We start from the raw sequence: 14,381 nt of genomic DNA on the forward strand, positions 1-14,381 counted from the left end.
TTCTTTCCAGCTGACTGATGTTGAAGTGAAAGATAAGAGCAAACATGTCTCACTTTAGTGGAAAAAAACCTCTCATTTGTAAACATGAGCATCAAAATCAAGACTACAGAAGACAATGTAGCAGATGTAATGCTGCAACCCAATTACTCCATGTTTATTGTGTCAGAAATGTATTTCTATAGAAGAAGAAGAATCAAATGATGCCCCTTTCAGAGTTGAAGGAGGCTTTGTTTGCAAAGCTTAACCCACTCCTAGGGAAACGAATGAGTGCAGACACAGTGTCCAAAGCTGGATTCACTGCTGATATCCTGAATTACTGAGAAGCCACGAATGAGGAATGGTTGAGCAGAGCAAAAGTGGTCACAGGTCCTCTTGTTAAGAAGCTCCTTTTCAAGACCTCTTCCTATGGCGAGTACTCCAGGGTTTCCTTTTCTGTCCTTGCTCTCTCTCGCTTGGATGCTAACTGCATGTGTAATGAGGCTTGCCTGCCTGCCCGTCTGCCTGGGGGAACTGGTCTGCAGGACAGAGCAGCTGTGGAGAACACCGACTCTGGAGCTGGGCTACCTCCCTGTGGCTCCGGGATCCATCCGTGACTAGTCGTTTGATCTGGGGTAAGCCCGACCTCAACGCATCTCCTTCCTCGTCTCTCGAATACTAATAAAAATACTTTATTGTGTGCTTGTCATGAGGATTAAAAGAGATTGTATGAGTCAAGTCCCTGGCACACAGGACGGGCTCACAATCTTTCCGGGTACACTGTGAAGAAGATGATTCAAGGAACATCGTTAGCAGACGCCGACAAACTGGCCATTTGTAAGTCATAATTCCATTACAATCGCTCACTGATGTGCAACCAGCCCACTCTCCTGATGCTGCTTTTAGCACTTCATTTGCAGTGAAAAGGGAGACTCCTCTCCCCTTACTTTCATATAGTAAATAGAGTCTAAGTGGTGAAATAGACACATCTCTCAGTGGCACATATATCTGAAAGGAGGAAGTTTGGGAAAGAGAAACAAGAAATTAAATAACTAAAAAGATCTACTTTGGGTGGTGGTCGGAGCCACGAGGAAAATGAAGGATAATAATGGAACACAGAAATTGCAGTGGAGGGAAGGCTGAAGAACATCCTTCTACTTGGTGACCCAGGATGACTTCCCTGAGAAAGTGACATCTGAGAATCTGACAGAGGAGGAGAAGCTGTGAGAACTCGGGCAGAGGAATGGCATATGCAAGGACCCAAGCATCTAATCCCCTAATTTCACAGATGAGAAAACGGAGATTGCTGAAGGAGGCGTATCTTGGCAAAGAGTCACAGAGCCAGGGTTGGAATTCTGCTGTCCAGACTCACAGGCTCTGAGATTTCCTAAACCAACTCCCAAACTGGCCAGATTGTTCAAAGTGCTTGTGGGCAGTGGAGGAGAGGAAAGAGCATCCCAAAACGGGCTGAAAGACAGCCAGTCAAAGGGATCCTGGACCATATCATAACATGTGGGGAAATCTAGACTTTTAACTCCAGAGAATTCCATCCTTAGACCATTCCTATGTGAAGGAGAGACACCTTGTTTTTCTGAGACTCAGTGACTAGAAGAGAAAAAGAAAAAAAAAAAAAACTTTCACGATTTTCTGATTCTAGCAATCAAATTTTCTGGTACAACCAATTATTTTCAAATCACTAAGGGTTTCAATGATAGCAACATAAATCTTATAAAGCAACAAAGAATCATTATTGCATGTCCTTCATGAGTTGTAGTGATCCTACTTTAAAATTCTCTGGTAAGCAGGGTAACACTGGTCTTACCCTGGAACTCATCTTAAGGACTGTAACCTGGGTCAGAACTTTTGCAGATTCAGACTGCCTATTTCATATACGTTATGGAATTTTTTACTTAACCTGGAAGCATAAGATTACACTACAGTTAAGGTGCTGCCTGAAGGAGAAAATATAACACAAACGATCAAGGGACTTTCCAAAGTCACTTAGCAAGGAACCAATCCCATTTTCATACAATTCTAGGTGATCTAAACTTTATTTTTGCCTCAAGCAACTTTTTCCAAGAGTCATGGAATAAACTATATTGTATTGGACCCTCACACAATTGCCTTTGACAGACAATATACTGCAAAATTATGGCTACAGTTGTAGCTCATTTTTTTGTTTCTCAAATGCTAATATGCTTATAAATTACCAGAGGATCTTGTTAAAATACATGTTCTCTTCCAGTAGATTTGGAATGGGGACTGGGACTCTGAATTTCTAACAAGCTCCCAGGTGATTCTATACTGCCCTGAATGAAAAATCACAGAAAAAAAAATGCCTTGTCTCTCGAGTCTCAGTATAAGTTAAAGCCAAACACATATAGAGCAAATTATTTTCTTTTACACTGCAGACCTCTTAATCTCATGGCTGATCACATTTTCCTTTTCCACTTGGCCACTAGGAAACAGTCTTAGCAAGACTGTAGGACTTAATGGTTATGCATTGTATTCACTAATCCTTCTCCATTAACCTACTCTTGACAACATCTAACTTTCCTAATATTGTTTTTTTGTTGTTGCTAATATTGCTATTTACCCCCTAACTCACCATACTTTTTACTGTTGCCTTATATGCATCTTTGTTAAGACACTTCGAATCACTCCTTTGAATAAGAAAGTGTGTGAAAAAGGAATCGCTACACAACCTAGTCAAATGAAAATATGTGCTCAAGGACACATGATGCACTGGAAAATTTCAGGCACTTGTTGGAGTGGGGTGAAGTGATTGAGATGGAGAAGCAGCCTGTCCTAGACAGAAGTAGCCTGGAGAAGAAATAACCCCACCTTCTTTCACAATATGTTTTTGGCTTTGCCAGATAGATAGCATAGGGATGGCTGAGCAAGCTTATATTTGAAGGACTTAACAGTTGAGCTCTGGTTGCCATAAGAGGGTTTAACATTATTATGGGTACTTGGAACAGCTTCTCTGGCTTCTAACCTCAGAGGAAAGCTGGAGTGGGCACTGCTAGGTATTCTCAATTATCAATGGGAAGGACAGAGTTCCACTTCCTTAGGTAGAGCTAACAATCAGAGTGCAACATCAAGCAAACTCAACTCCTCATGCCTTCCACTTTAGAGATGCTGCTGGAAACCACTACAGAACTGGAAGGTAACGCTCTGCTCATTACTGTTTAGGATGCAAGAGAGGTTCTTTAACTTAGGTGAGGTCTTTAACCCTCTGAGTCTCAATGGTTTCCTCTGTAATTTGTAACAATAATAACATCCTCATAGGATGGCTCTGAGAATTACACACTGAACTCCGTGCCAGGCACTTCGTGGGTTCTCCATCAATGGTTTATCCTGTCACATGTATTACTGCTCTTTCTCTTTGTGAAGCTTCAGGGAAAATCGATGTGAAGAAGAAGACAGCCAAGAACCACACTCATTTTTTTTTTTTTTGTTTTTGGACCCATCTAGAAGTTGTCTGGATGCCCTGTTGTTACTGTTTATCTTCAAAGTCACTTCTGCAATGCACTTGAGAAGTAAGGAAAAACCGTAGTAGTTGATAAAATCAATAACATTCAACCTTGATGTTGTAAACTAAGTGTTGACTTCTTCACCATGCCAGGGACGTCCCTCATGAAGGAACACAAACAACATAAGCCGTGTGATTATGATTTCTGCTAAAGTGTAAAAACCCTTGTTATGAAGAACCCTGTCAAAACCAAACCAAACCAAACCAAATGAGACTGTGCTGTGGGCACCCAAAAGACAGGCTGTCGCTCCGCATCCTGCTTGAACCTGAGCTGCAGACATTAAGACAAGTGGTCTCTTTTCATTCAGTATCACTTTCTGCATCTATCACTCACTCCTATTTCCAGCATATGACTTTTTGGAAATTCTAGTATCTCCCACACAAGTGTTTGAAGCCCCTCCTACTCTCAACCATTTACATATCATAAAGTTCAGAGGAGAGGAAATTCTTCCTTCTGCTCCTGTAAACATGTTTACAGACATTACTTCTCAACCGAAGATCTTTGGTCTGTCAGAGGTTCTGCTTCTTATTCAAAGCTCCCTAAACTATCAAAAGTAGTATGATTGGAGGACAGGAGAAGTTACAAAATGTCAAAGGAAAGTGAGTGTATGGAATTTTTGTGATTACTGAAGTCAATACTGCCCTTTCTCAACCACTTACCCTTTATGCTTTCTGCGTACGCCCATACTGGGTAAGTACAATCACTTCTGGGAGGACGCTTCCTCTTTAAAAGAAGTTAATAAGCAGAAATACCACATGACCCAGTAATTCCACTACTGGGTATTTACCCAAAGAAAATGAAAACACAAATTCAAAGAGAGATAGGCACCCTATTGTATATTGAAGCATTATTTACAATAGCCAAGATATGGGAGCAATCCAAGCATCCATCCAAATAGATAAAGAAGATAAAGAAGATGTGACATACATACATATATATATTATATGTCTATATATATACATATATATATTATATATATAAATATATATAATATATATATAGGAATATTACTCAGCCGTAAAAAGAAGGATGAAATCTTGCCATTTGCAAACAACAGGAACAGACCTAGCAGGTGTTATGCTAAGTGAAATAAGCCAGAAAAAGACAAATATACCTTATGATTTTTTATATGTGGAATTTAAAGAACAAAACAAATGTACAAACAAAAAGACAAAAGCCTCTTAAATACAAAGAACGAACTGGTGGTTGCCAGAGGGGTGGTTGTTGGGTTGTTGTATGGATGTTGGGTTATTGTATGGATGAAATAGATGACGGGGAGTAAGAGGCACAAATTTCCAGTTATAAAGGAAATAAGTCACAGAGATGAAAAGTACTATAGGGAATACAGTCAATAATATTGTAATAATGTATGGTGACAGATGGTGACTACCCTCGTCATGGTAAGCACTGAGTAATGTGTAGAATTGTAGAATTACTGTGTTGCACACCTGAAATGAATGTAACATTGTATGTCATTTGTACTTCAATAATAAATAAAAATAAATAAAAAAGAAGCTAATAATAATAAAAAAGAAGCTAATAAAGTTAGTTACAATGGAATAATGACTTGCAGAGGAATTTTTGTGTAACAACAGAGTAAATGTCATAAATGCATTCAAGAGTGCATATAAATAAAGTGGTTCCCATCTGGGAAATACATAAGAGGCTTTAGGCAAAAATTGACCAGATGATTATTTGTTCCTCAGTCTTCCATTTCTCTGACTCATGCCACCATGTTCCATAAATAAAGCTCTATTTCTCTCAAAGTGACAGACCGAATGTGGTGTCAGCAGAAAAGTCATCTCTACTTTCTTTAAAAGTATTTTTCTTTTGAAACGCTATCAAACATGTATGCAGAAAAGTGTACAAATCCTAAGTTTATAGTTTAATGAATTCTAGAAAGCTATCTAAATGAACTAATTCACATAAAAATACAAATACACTTCATACGTTTTAAAAGAATAGCTTCCTGTAAAGAATTTCTAATTAGTGGCATTACAACTTTGAGGCCAACATGGCATGTATATTCAACCAAAGTAAGAAAACACTCAATAAAACTCTCCCACTGACATGGAAGAAATGTTTCTAATTTTTCAGCTGAGATTCTGCTCTAGAGAAGCTTGCTTTGTTGGTCTACCATGAATGAGGTGTCTGGAAATTACTTAAGCTCTATTCGATCCTGAGATGGGCCTCGGCATGAGTTGTGATTCATTTGTTTTCCATGAAAAAATTTTAGAATAACTAAGGAGCAAATATTTCTCTTTTTAAAATATATAGCTTTTGTTTATAACTGTGATGTATTATTATTATTGCTGTTTTCTCCTTTTTAAGAACTTCACTGAGATGCGGTGACATATAAAAATTGTATATATTTAAGGAGTACAACTTGATGTTTTGATACATGTTTACATTGTGAAAAGATCAGCAGGATGAAGTTAAATAACAACCACCACCCCTACATGATTGCCAGTGTGTGTGTGTTGAGAAGATTTTACTAAAAATCTATCCTCTTAGCTACTTTCAAGTATTCAATCCAGTATTGTCAACTATGCTTTTCATTGGATAGAAATCATTCATCTTGTGTAACTGAAACTTTGTAGTCTTTGACCACCATCTCTTCATCCCCCCATCTCCTTACCTCCTACCCCTGTAACCCCCATTCTACTCTTTCCTTCTGTGAGATTTACTATTTTAGATTCCACATAAAAGTAAGTTCATGCAGTATTCGTCTTTCTGTGTCTGACTTTTCACTGAGAATAATGTCCTCTAGGTTCATCTGTGGCTCAAATGGTGGGATTTCTTTCTTCTTTAGGGTTGAGATATATACCACATTTTCTTTATCCAGTCATCCCTCAACAGACATTTAGGCCTGTTTCCGTATCCTGGCTATGGTGAAAATGTTGCAATGAGCATGGGAGGGCGGATATCTCTTCCTAATTGTTCTTAAGAGGGATGCAAAATAAGGTTGGCCCAGGTGAGGTTTTTGCCTGGACAGGAGCCTGCCACGGTGCCTTGGGTTAAAACTGAAATCAAGTTTGCTCTGGCTTATAGCTCTACTTTCTTCAGCAACTGCCCTCAAAGTTGGCCTCCTAGTCAGCTGCTCTCACTCAGCATCTCTTTGCTCTGTGTTCTCCATAAGCCACACACATTTTAAAGCCTTCTTGTCCTACGTGTATGTGTGTGTAAGAGTGTGTATATATTATACACATATCCCATTCTCAGAGTCTGCAACTCATAATTACCTTGTTAATCTGACAACCTTGTCTATTCTTATTGGATAGAGCAGAGGTCCAAACCTACAACAATCTCTCTGTAACATTCTGGAGGATTTGGGTCCCCCAAACTGGGTTTTTAGAAAGGGCACTGTATGAATCTAGCAGCGAGACAGTTTTTCTCAATAGAACCTTCTAGTGCCTTTCAAATGTTCAATATATGACAGCTTGCTCCAATACATACAATTCTACTTGACTGTATTGAAGTGGGCTACCCATAATCTTCTTCCCCTATCCTATTAATATTCTCCCTTGACAACCAGGATTTGAAGACTCAAAGCAACAAACATAAAGGTTCTTAAGGGATTGGATCACATAAGCCAGGATTAGTCTCCACACATAGTCCAATTAGAAGGTCTTAGGTTCAAAAGGGATGCTCTGCACCACAGAATCCTACTGAGTGTGGGTGCCAACTCAGAGAACTCATCACCTTCCTGTTTCCCTTTAAGAGTTACCTGATAGAATGAAATTCAAAGCACGTGTCTTCTTGCTGCCAAAATCGCTGCCCAAACTGCCTGACAAGATGTGTAAGATCCAGTGAAATGTCTTGGCAAAAGCTAATTCAGGAGTGTTGGCCAAGGTGCTGAAGTGAGGGGAGGGAGGCAGGGATACCTTTGCCAGTGAGTCGCCCCCTCCCCCGACTCTTTGTAAGACACTGAGCTTATTCATTTTGACAAGATACCCTAGGATCTCAAGCCTGACATAAATTCAGAGTAAATAATGTGCGTGTATCTAGAATACAAATTCTTTATAGAAATTCTAGCAGTACAAAACTCAGGAGAAGCCCCTTAAAAACAAAACAAAAATCAAAAACAACATTTAGAGCTGTTCATTCCAAATGCATGCTACTTATTTCTCTGCACTTCTCTACCAGATCGGTCCAGAGATTCAATAAAACAAACCTGCAAAATAATGTTACTGTACAGTAAATGGCAGGGAATGACAAATCCACAAACCGGACTGATCATTCCACAGTAAAGTTTATTTTCCATATGTTTGAAGATTTTCTTATTATGTCTACTTTTACTCGAATTGAACCTTCCTCCTCCCCACCCCAAATGTCCCTTCTGACAGTTTATCCTTCCTGCCCTGAAATTGTGCTTGCTGATGTCCCAACCACCGGCAGCCCCTGGCACAGGGTTGGAGAACAGTTGAAATCACCTCTGGGTAACTGCGGAGTGCAGCCAGTGGTAAGTAAAAGAGAAGGCACCCTGGCCACCAACCCTGGCCACACTCCAATCACCCCTACCCTTTTGGGCATCTGATGCCTCTTCCTTCTGCCAGGCAATTAGCTTCCGTTCTGTTCAACTTTCCGACCTCTGGCTTTAGAAAGAAAAGTCCTGGCTGTGGGAACTGGCTCCAGGCAGCTCTTGGCTCCCTCTTCGTGGGTGACTGGCAAGAGTAACACTTTCTTTGACACTCTTAAAAAAAGCCGTTTAATTCCTAATGATATTTCCTGGCAATAAGGAAAATGAAACCCACAGCGTGGGATTCCGGTCCAGCAGAGGCAGGCCAAGAGTGCGGCTGTTGAGCCCACGTCTGACTGTAGCGTTCTGCCCACTCGCTCCCCATTCCCACCAGAGTTGATTATTTATTTATTTATTTATTTTTTCTCTCCTGACACTTCCACCCTGGAGTGTGACACCTACTGGAACTTATGAGCATCAGGAGACACGGGGATAGGATTTGGGCATCGGACGGAATGGCTGGCTGTTGCCCCAGGGATTTCCCGCGGAAATCACCCAGAACTTAGAAGGCGTTTCAAGGAGGAAGTAACCAGTAAAGCGATCTTGGCGGGAGAACCCCGGGAACATCTTAGAAAAATACTGGAAACCACTGGATACTTAATGACCCACGTCTCCTCCAGCCGGTTCCCCGGGCCCCTTCTGGAGGCGTATAGAGTGGTTTGTGGCTTTTTACCGCGTGGACGGAGGGTGGTGCGAAGGACATTTATTTCTGCGATAGCGTTAACACGGGGCTCCCAGCTTCAGCCGGAGCGAGGACCTCAGGGTCACATCCCTTCCTCGCTGCGCACCAGTTGCCAGGGGTGAGGGAGACGCGCAGACCTGAGGACGGCAGGGTTCCCTCCCGTAGACCCCCCTACCCCCCGGGCACCCCTCAACCTAGCGCCGATGTGACTCGCGAGGCATTCCCGCCACCTCCCCAGCCCCCAAACCCACACACGTCCTCTCCCACGCTCTGCGTTTCTGAGTGTCCCCGGTCCCCCCGCGCGCGCCCCTGGCCAGAAAGCGTCGGTGGCGCTGCCTCGCGGAGGGGACGCGGGAAGGGACGCACTGGGCGCTCAGGGCGGTCGGGCTCGGGGCCCCGTGGCGCCCCGGGCGCGCGGGAAGGAGCGGAGGACGCCCCACACTCACCCGCTGCTGCTGCCGGCTGCTGACGGCCACCGCGGCTGCGGACGCGGCGCTGTGCCGGAGCTCGGCCGCCTGCCCAGGTCTCAGCAGGCTCCGGGTGAACCTGCGGGTCCGCTCGCCCGCCATCGCCTGCCGCGCCGCTCGCGCGGGGGCCCGGAGCGCGCGTCCCGCCGGCCTTCCCCGCGCCAACCTTCTCTACCCACCCGCCGTTCAGGAAGCGGAACTCGGAGCCTCTCCCCCCCTCTTCCTCGCTCTACTCGCAAGAGGCGGGTTTTTCTCTCTCGCACCCCCACTCCCCCACCCCCTTTCCTCCACCGAAGCTTCGCGACGACTTTGCAAACTCTGCGCTCCCCGGGCGCGCGCAGCCAACTCGGCGAGCGGCCCCGGCGCGGCGGCTGCGGCGGCGGCGGCGTCTCTGCAGCGGGGGCCGCGGGGCGCGCGTGGGGCGGCTCCAGCTGCCCGGCTGGGGCTGTCCCCGTCGCCCCCGGGACCGGCAGGCCGCGGGGGGAGGGCTCGGGGCGGCCGCCGCGGGGCTCCGGGCGGGGCCTGCCCACGCCTCTCGCCCCCATTTGGAGGCTCCTCGCAGGGCTGGCGCTCTGGCCGCTTTTGCCGATTTAGCCCCCTACCTTCCAAGGCTGGCGAATGGGCGCGGGCGCAGCTTAGTGGGTCTTTCCATCCTTGGGAAGGGGTCAGAGGCTAATTAGGGGTCTGGTGGCTGGGATCTCCTGCATCTCCAGAGCCAGCCTTCAGAAGTCTTCTTTGCCCAAAGTCCTTCTTCAGGGCCTTGGAATAGGCTTCCAAAGTCATAGGCTTCAACCGGTATTCATTCATTAAGCGCCCACCATGTACCAATTCACATTGTTTTGGAAACCCGGGATAAGGAGGGGAACTTACCAGGCCTGCTTTAAAGCTGTGTACGGCTGGTATGTTTTTTGGGTTAGGGGTGGGAGGTAGCAAATTACCAAGTTAAACAGACGAATTCAAATATGTGAACAAGGACATTTCAGATAATAGAAGCTAAAGAATAATAAACCAGGGTGAAGTGGTGTAAGAGGCTTTGAGGGGTGTATTTGATAGAGTGAGGGGGCTAGAACTGACTTGTGGGTTTACCCGGTGTGTGTGTGGGGGGGTCAGTTATGGGAAGGACTTACACTTGTGTTGTTTTTCTGCTCCTGCTCTTAACACACATCCCTCTGGTCTGCACATTGTCTCCAGCCAGCTGATTAAAGTCTACTAAGAATTCTCCTGAGTCACACCCAGGGTGGTTCTTTAACTCAGTGTGAGGTTGGCTGTGGAGAAGAGCAGTTTGGGCCCTTAGGATACTAGTCTGGAGAGATCCAGGACAACCACTCCTAAGTATTCTAGGTTTTTCTTTTTTTTCTTTTTTTTTTTTTTTTAAGATTTTAGTTATTTATTCATGAGAGACAGAGGAGCAGAGAGAGAGAGAAGCAGAGGGAGAAGCAGGCTCCCAAGGAGCAGGGAGCCCGATGCGGGACTCGATCCCAGGACCCTGGGATCATGACCTGAGCCGAAGGCAGACGCTTAACCATCTGAGCCACCCAGGTGCCCTAGGTTTTTCTTAACTGCTTTTTATAGATCCATGACACCGACATTTTTTCCAAAGCCAATATATAGTTTTAACACAGGGTTGCCCTTGTGTATAAAATCTTCTTGAACAGCTGATAAATGTGCTTGAGTTGGCTTTCTGCTTTCTGGGATTCAGTTAATCAAAGGTACTGATTGGACATCATTTCAGCACATTCTAGAAATCAAGAGGGGCAGAGACTTTGTCAGATTTGGGAAGAGCCATCTGAAATATCTGTTGGTTCTACATTATCCTTCATAAGAAAGTACTGGTCTTACATTATTTGCTTTCACATTGCTAGGCAATATGGGCACAGGGTCACCTTTAAGAGTAAGCAAAGTAGGTGGTTACTTCTGTGGTGACAAATGAATAAATCCTTAAACCATGCTCTCCTCTGACAAGGGTGTTCTGTGTTGATCCCCTTAAATGCACCTTCTCTCTAGAGAGATAAGACATTTTTAAATAAAGTTGAACTTTCCAAGTAGAGATGTCTAGTCTTTGTCCCTGATTTCAGAGCATTGCCTGGCACATAGTAGACACTCAGTAAATACCAGCTTTGGGATGACTTTCCCAAGGCCCTAGATGGGCTGGTGCCGTCCCAGAGCTCAGAGTGCTTGAGGCCTGGGAAGACAAAAAGGAGGAGAGAAAGGTGTGCTGGAAAGGAAGGCCATAGTAATCAAAAATACCCCAGAATGTGTCCTAAGTATAGCAACTCGCTGAACTGACCCCAAACACTGAGTAACCCACACGACCCATTCTCCGATCACAACCACATCAAGCAACAGAAAATCACTTGTGCTTCATTACTATGATTTTTACTTTCTCCAGCTTCAGGGGGTCACCCGGAGCATGGGTATGAGATTTGATAAAGTTAAGGAACAAGTGTCAATTTGCTCTATCCATACCCTGTGTGATGTCCATTCCATGGGTCACACTAGAAGGAAAGTAGCTGTAAGTGGCCTTTAAACTCAGGATATTTCCATAACAGTGCTCACTGGGACATTCCTCAGCCCTTGACAGTCACCTAGGTTTTAGTTACGCTAAAACAGAGAGCTGAATGTTTCCCCTTGGCCATGGCATGGACACACACATTCTTTGCTGCAGAAACAGGACTTTAGGTCTGCTCATTTGGAACTCTGACTCTCTACTGGTCACCTATCTCTCGGTTCCCTGGAGAGATTTTGGCTAAGATGTTTTGTAAAGGCAAATCTATGAAGACCCTAATGTAAACTATAGATTTGAGGTGATTTTGATGTGTCAATGTAGGTTTATCAGCTGTAAGAAGTGTACTTCTCTGGTGGGGAATGTTGATAATGGGTAAGGCTATGGATAAGGGGTGGGGGGGCAGGGGGAAATCTCTGTATCTCCTTTATTTTGCCATGGATTTAAAACTGCTCTAAAAAACAAGGTCTTTAAAAAAACAAAGAATCAGTGTAACACAAGGAGAAGACAAATCGCCTAATGGGAGGATGGGCAAAGGATGTGAACATACATTTCTGCAAAGTAAATATGCAAACGGCCAGTGCTCAACATCATTAGTCACTGGGGAAATGGAAGCCCAAGTCACAGTAAGTTGCCACACCCATGAAGATGGTCATAATGAAAAACATGGGGAAAAAAGGTGCTGGGAGATGTGGAGAAATTGGAACCCTGGTACATCGGTGGTAGGAATGTAAAATAGGCAGCTGCTTTGGAAAACAGTTTGGCAGTTCCTCGAAATGTTAAACATGGGGTAACCACATGACCCAGAGATTCCACTCCCAGAGAAATGAAAATATCTATTCACGAACAGAGTTGTACAACAATGTTCACGGCAGCATTATTCCCGGCAGCTAAAAAGTAGGGACAATCCAAATATCCACCAACTGATGAATGGATAAACAAAATGTGGTGTGCCCATACAATGGAATATTTTTTGACATTAAAAAAATGAAGTATTGTTATGAGGTACAGCCTGGATGAACCTTGAAAACATTTTGCTGAGGGAAAGAAGCTAGCCACAAAAGACCACATATTTAAGATACCTTTTTTATGAAACACCCAGAATAGGCAAATCGAGAAACAGAAAAGTAGATTTGTGGTTGCCTGGGGCTACGGTGGCTTGGAAAAAAATGAGGAGTGATGGCTAATGGGTACAAGTTTCTTTTGGGGGTGATGAAAATGTTCCAAAATTAATTGTGGTGGAGGTTGCACAAGCAACAGATTACAGCTGTGACTTCTGGGAAAGGGAACTTGATGGCTGGGAGACAGAAGTGTGTACAATTATTAGAACATACTATACACCCTGTGTGCTTATTGAATTTTGTATCACACATACAATAACCTATTTACAAACAAACAGAATAATATGTTATAAAGAAATTAAAGTAAGAGTGAGAAAAATGGTCATAGCTACAGATTCAATAAAATTCAAAACTAAAAAAAATGTCGTGAAGTCTGTTAGGTTTCTTGGCTCATATTTCTGCTTGGACTTCATCTTCTCCACCCCTTCTTTGTTTCAGTCACCTCATTTGGCTGCATTCTGCCTTCTGTATCTGCACCCTTTCATTTTAAGAGATATCAATACAGAAACATACCCATCCTGTTTCCCATTTCTCAGAGAACAGTTAGTTAACGAAACAAGTGAATCTTCAGTGGTGTTTAATATTGAGAAGAGTGGTTACAAGAACATGCTATGGACTCCAACTGCTTGGATTCAAATTCCAGTTTTACTTTTTCCTCCAGCAAGTTACAGAAACTCTCTAAACCCCAGTTTCCCTATTTGAAAAGTGGGGATAACAGTGGGTACCTCTGTGGCAAGGCTTACGGAAGTCAGTTCAACTTTCTTAAAAAGTACCTAGCACGGAGACTTCAGGGAATACTTTTGTTACTAGAGTTGTAGAACAGTTATGAATTTTTAAATCTTTCACACAACAATTTGATATGTTTATTTAATACATTTAATCATACATGAATACATTCAATTCTCATAAGAACCTCTGCAGTGAGCAGAATGCCATTGTACAGGCAAGACTGTGGACATCCAGGATGTCCAGACATTGAAGACAGTGTCCTCACCCAAATCAACGACTCTGAAATTTCATGAACAATAATAACAATATAATCTTTATATTATAATATTCACCATTATCATGTAATAATGTCCAATAATAACGTCCAATAATAACATAGTGTGCTGCAGCTTGGAATACAATTTCACAATATATTATTTCATCTGTGTTTTAATATATTGTTTTCTTAATTTTTTTAAGATTTATTAATTTGAGAGAGAGAGAGAAAGACAGAGAGAGAGTGAGTGGGGGAGGGGCAGAAGGTGTGTGTGAGAGAGAGAGAGAGAGAGAGAAAGAATCCTCAAGCAGACTCCCCACTGAGCCTGCAGGCTGACATGAGTCTTGATTCCAGGACACTGAGATCATGACCTGAGCTGAAGTCGAGTCGGATGCTTAACCGACTGAGCCACCCAGGTGCCCCTGCATTTTAAGATATTGTAAAATGGGGTTGTTCAGCCTACTGATCTTATGCCTCATTGTCTATAATTTTAGATGGATCACTAAAGAAGCTCCCAAAGTTCACAGAAGAGGCATTTTAGGAATTAGTGGCAGCAAATTTTGTTCCATGACCTCAAATTTAAGATTTTACA

At 43.3% G+C, this 14,381-nt stretch overlaps 2 protein-coding genes across 2 annotated transcripts in view; both read right to left on the reverse strand.

The window, feature by feature from the left end:
- DOCK10 (dedicator of cytokinesis 10) overlaps window positions 1-9,377 on the reverse strand; it is a 263,739-nt gene extending 254,362 nt beyond the window's left edge. Inside the window, 1 exon segment of the mRNA XM_035726538.1 lies at window positions 9,160-9,377. Within this exon segment, the coding sequence (XP_035582431.1) occupies window positions 9,160-9,282 (123 nt within the window). The 5' untranslated portion in view covers window positions 9,283-9,377.
- LOC118356848 (spidroin-2-like) lies at window positions 9,367-9,987 on the reverse strand. The gene is made up of 2 exons (XM_035726857.1): window positions 9,897-9,987; window positions 9,367-9,791 (listed from the first exon to the last, which is right to left on the reverse strand). Exons 1-2 carry the CDS (start codon window positions 9,985-9,987, stop codon window positions 9,367-9,369), a joined length of 516 nt encoding a protein of 171 aa, XP_035582750.1.
- Between the last annotated feature and the right edge of the window lie 4,394 nt (window positions 9,988-14,381).

The sequence above is a fragment of the Zalophus californianus genome, chromosome 3, assembly GCF_009762305.2.
Source record: "Zalophus californianus isolate mZalCal1 chromosome 3, mZalCal1.pri.v2, whole genome shotgun sequence".
NCBI lineage: Eukaryota > Metazoa > Chordata > Mammalia > Carnivora > Otariidae > Zalophus > Zalophus californianus.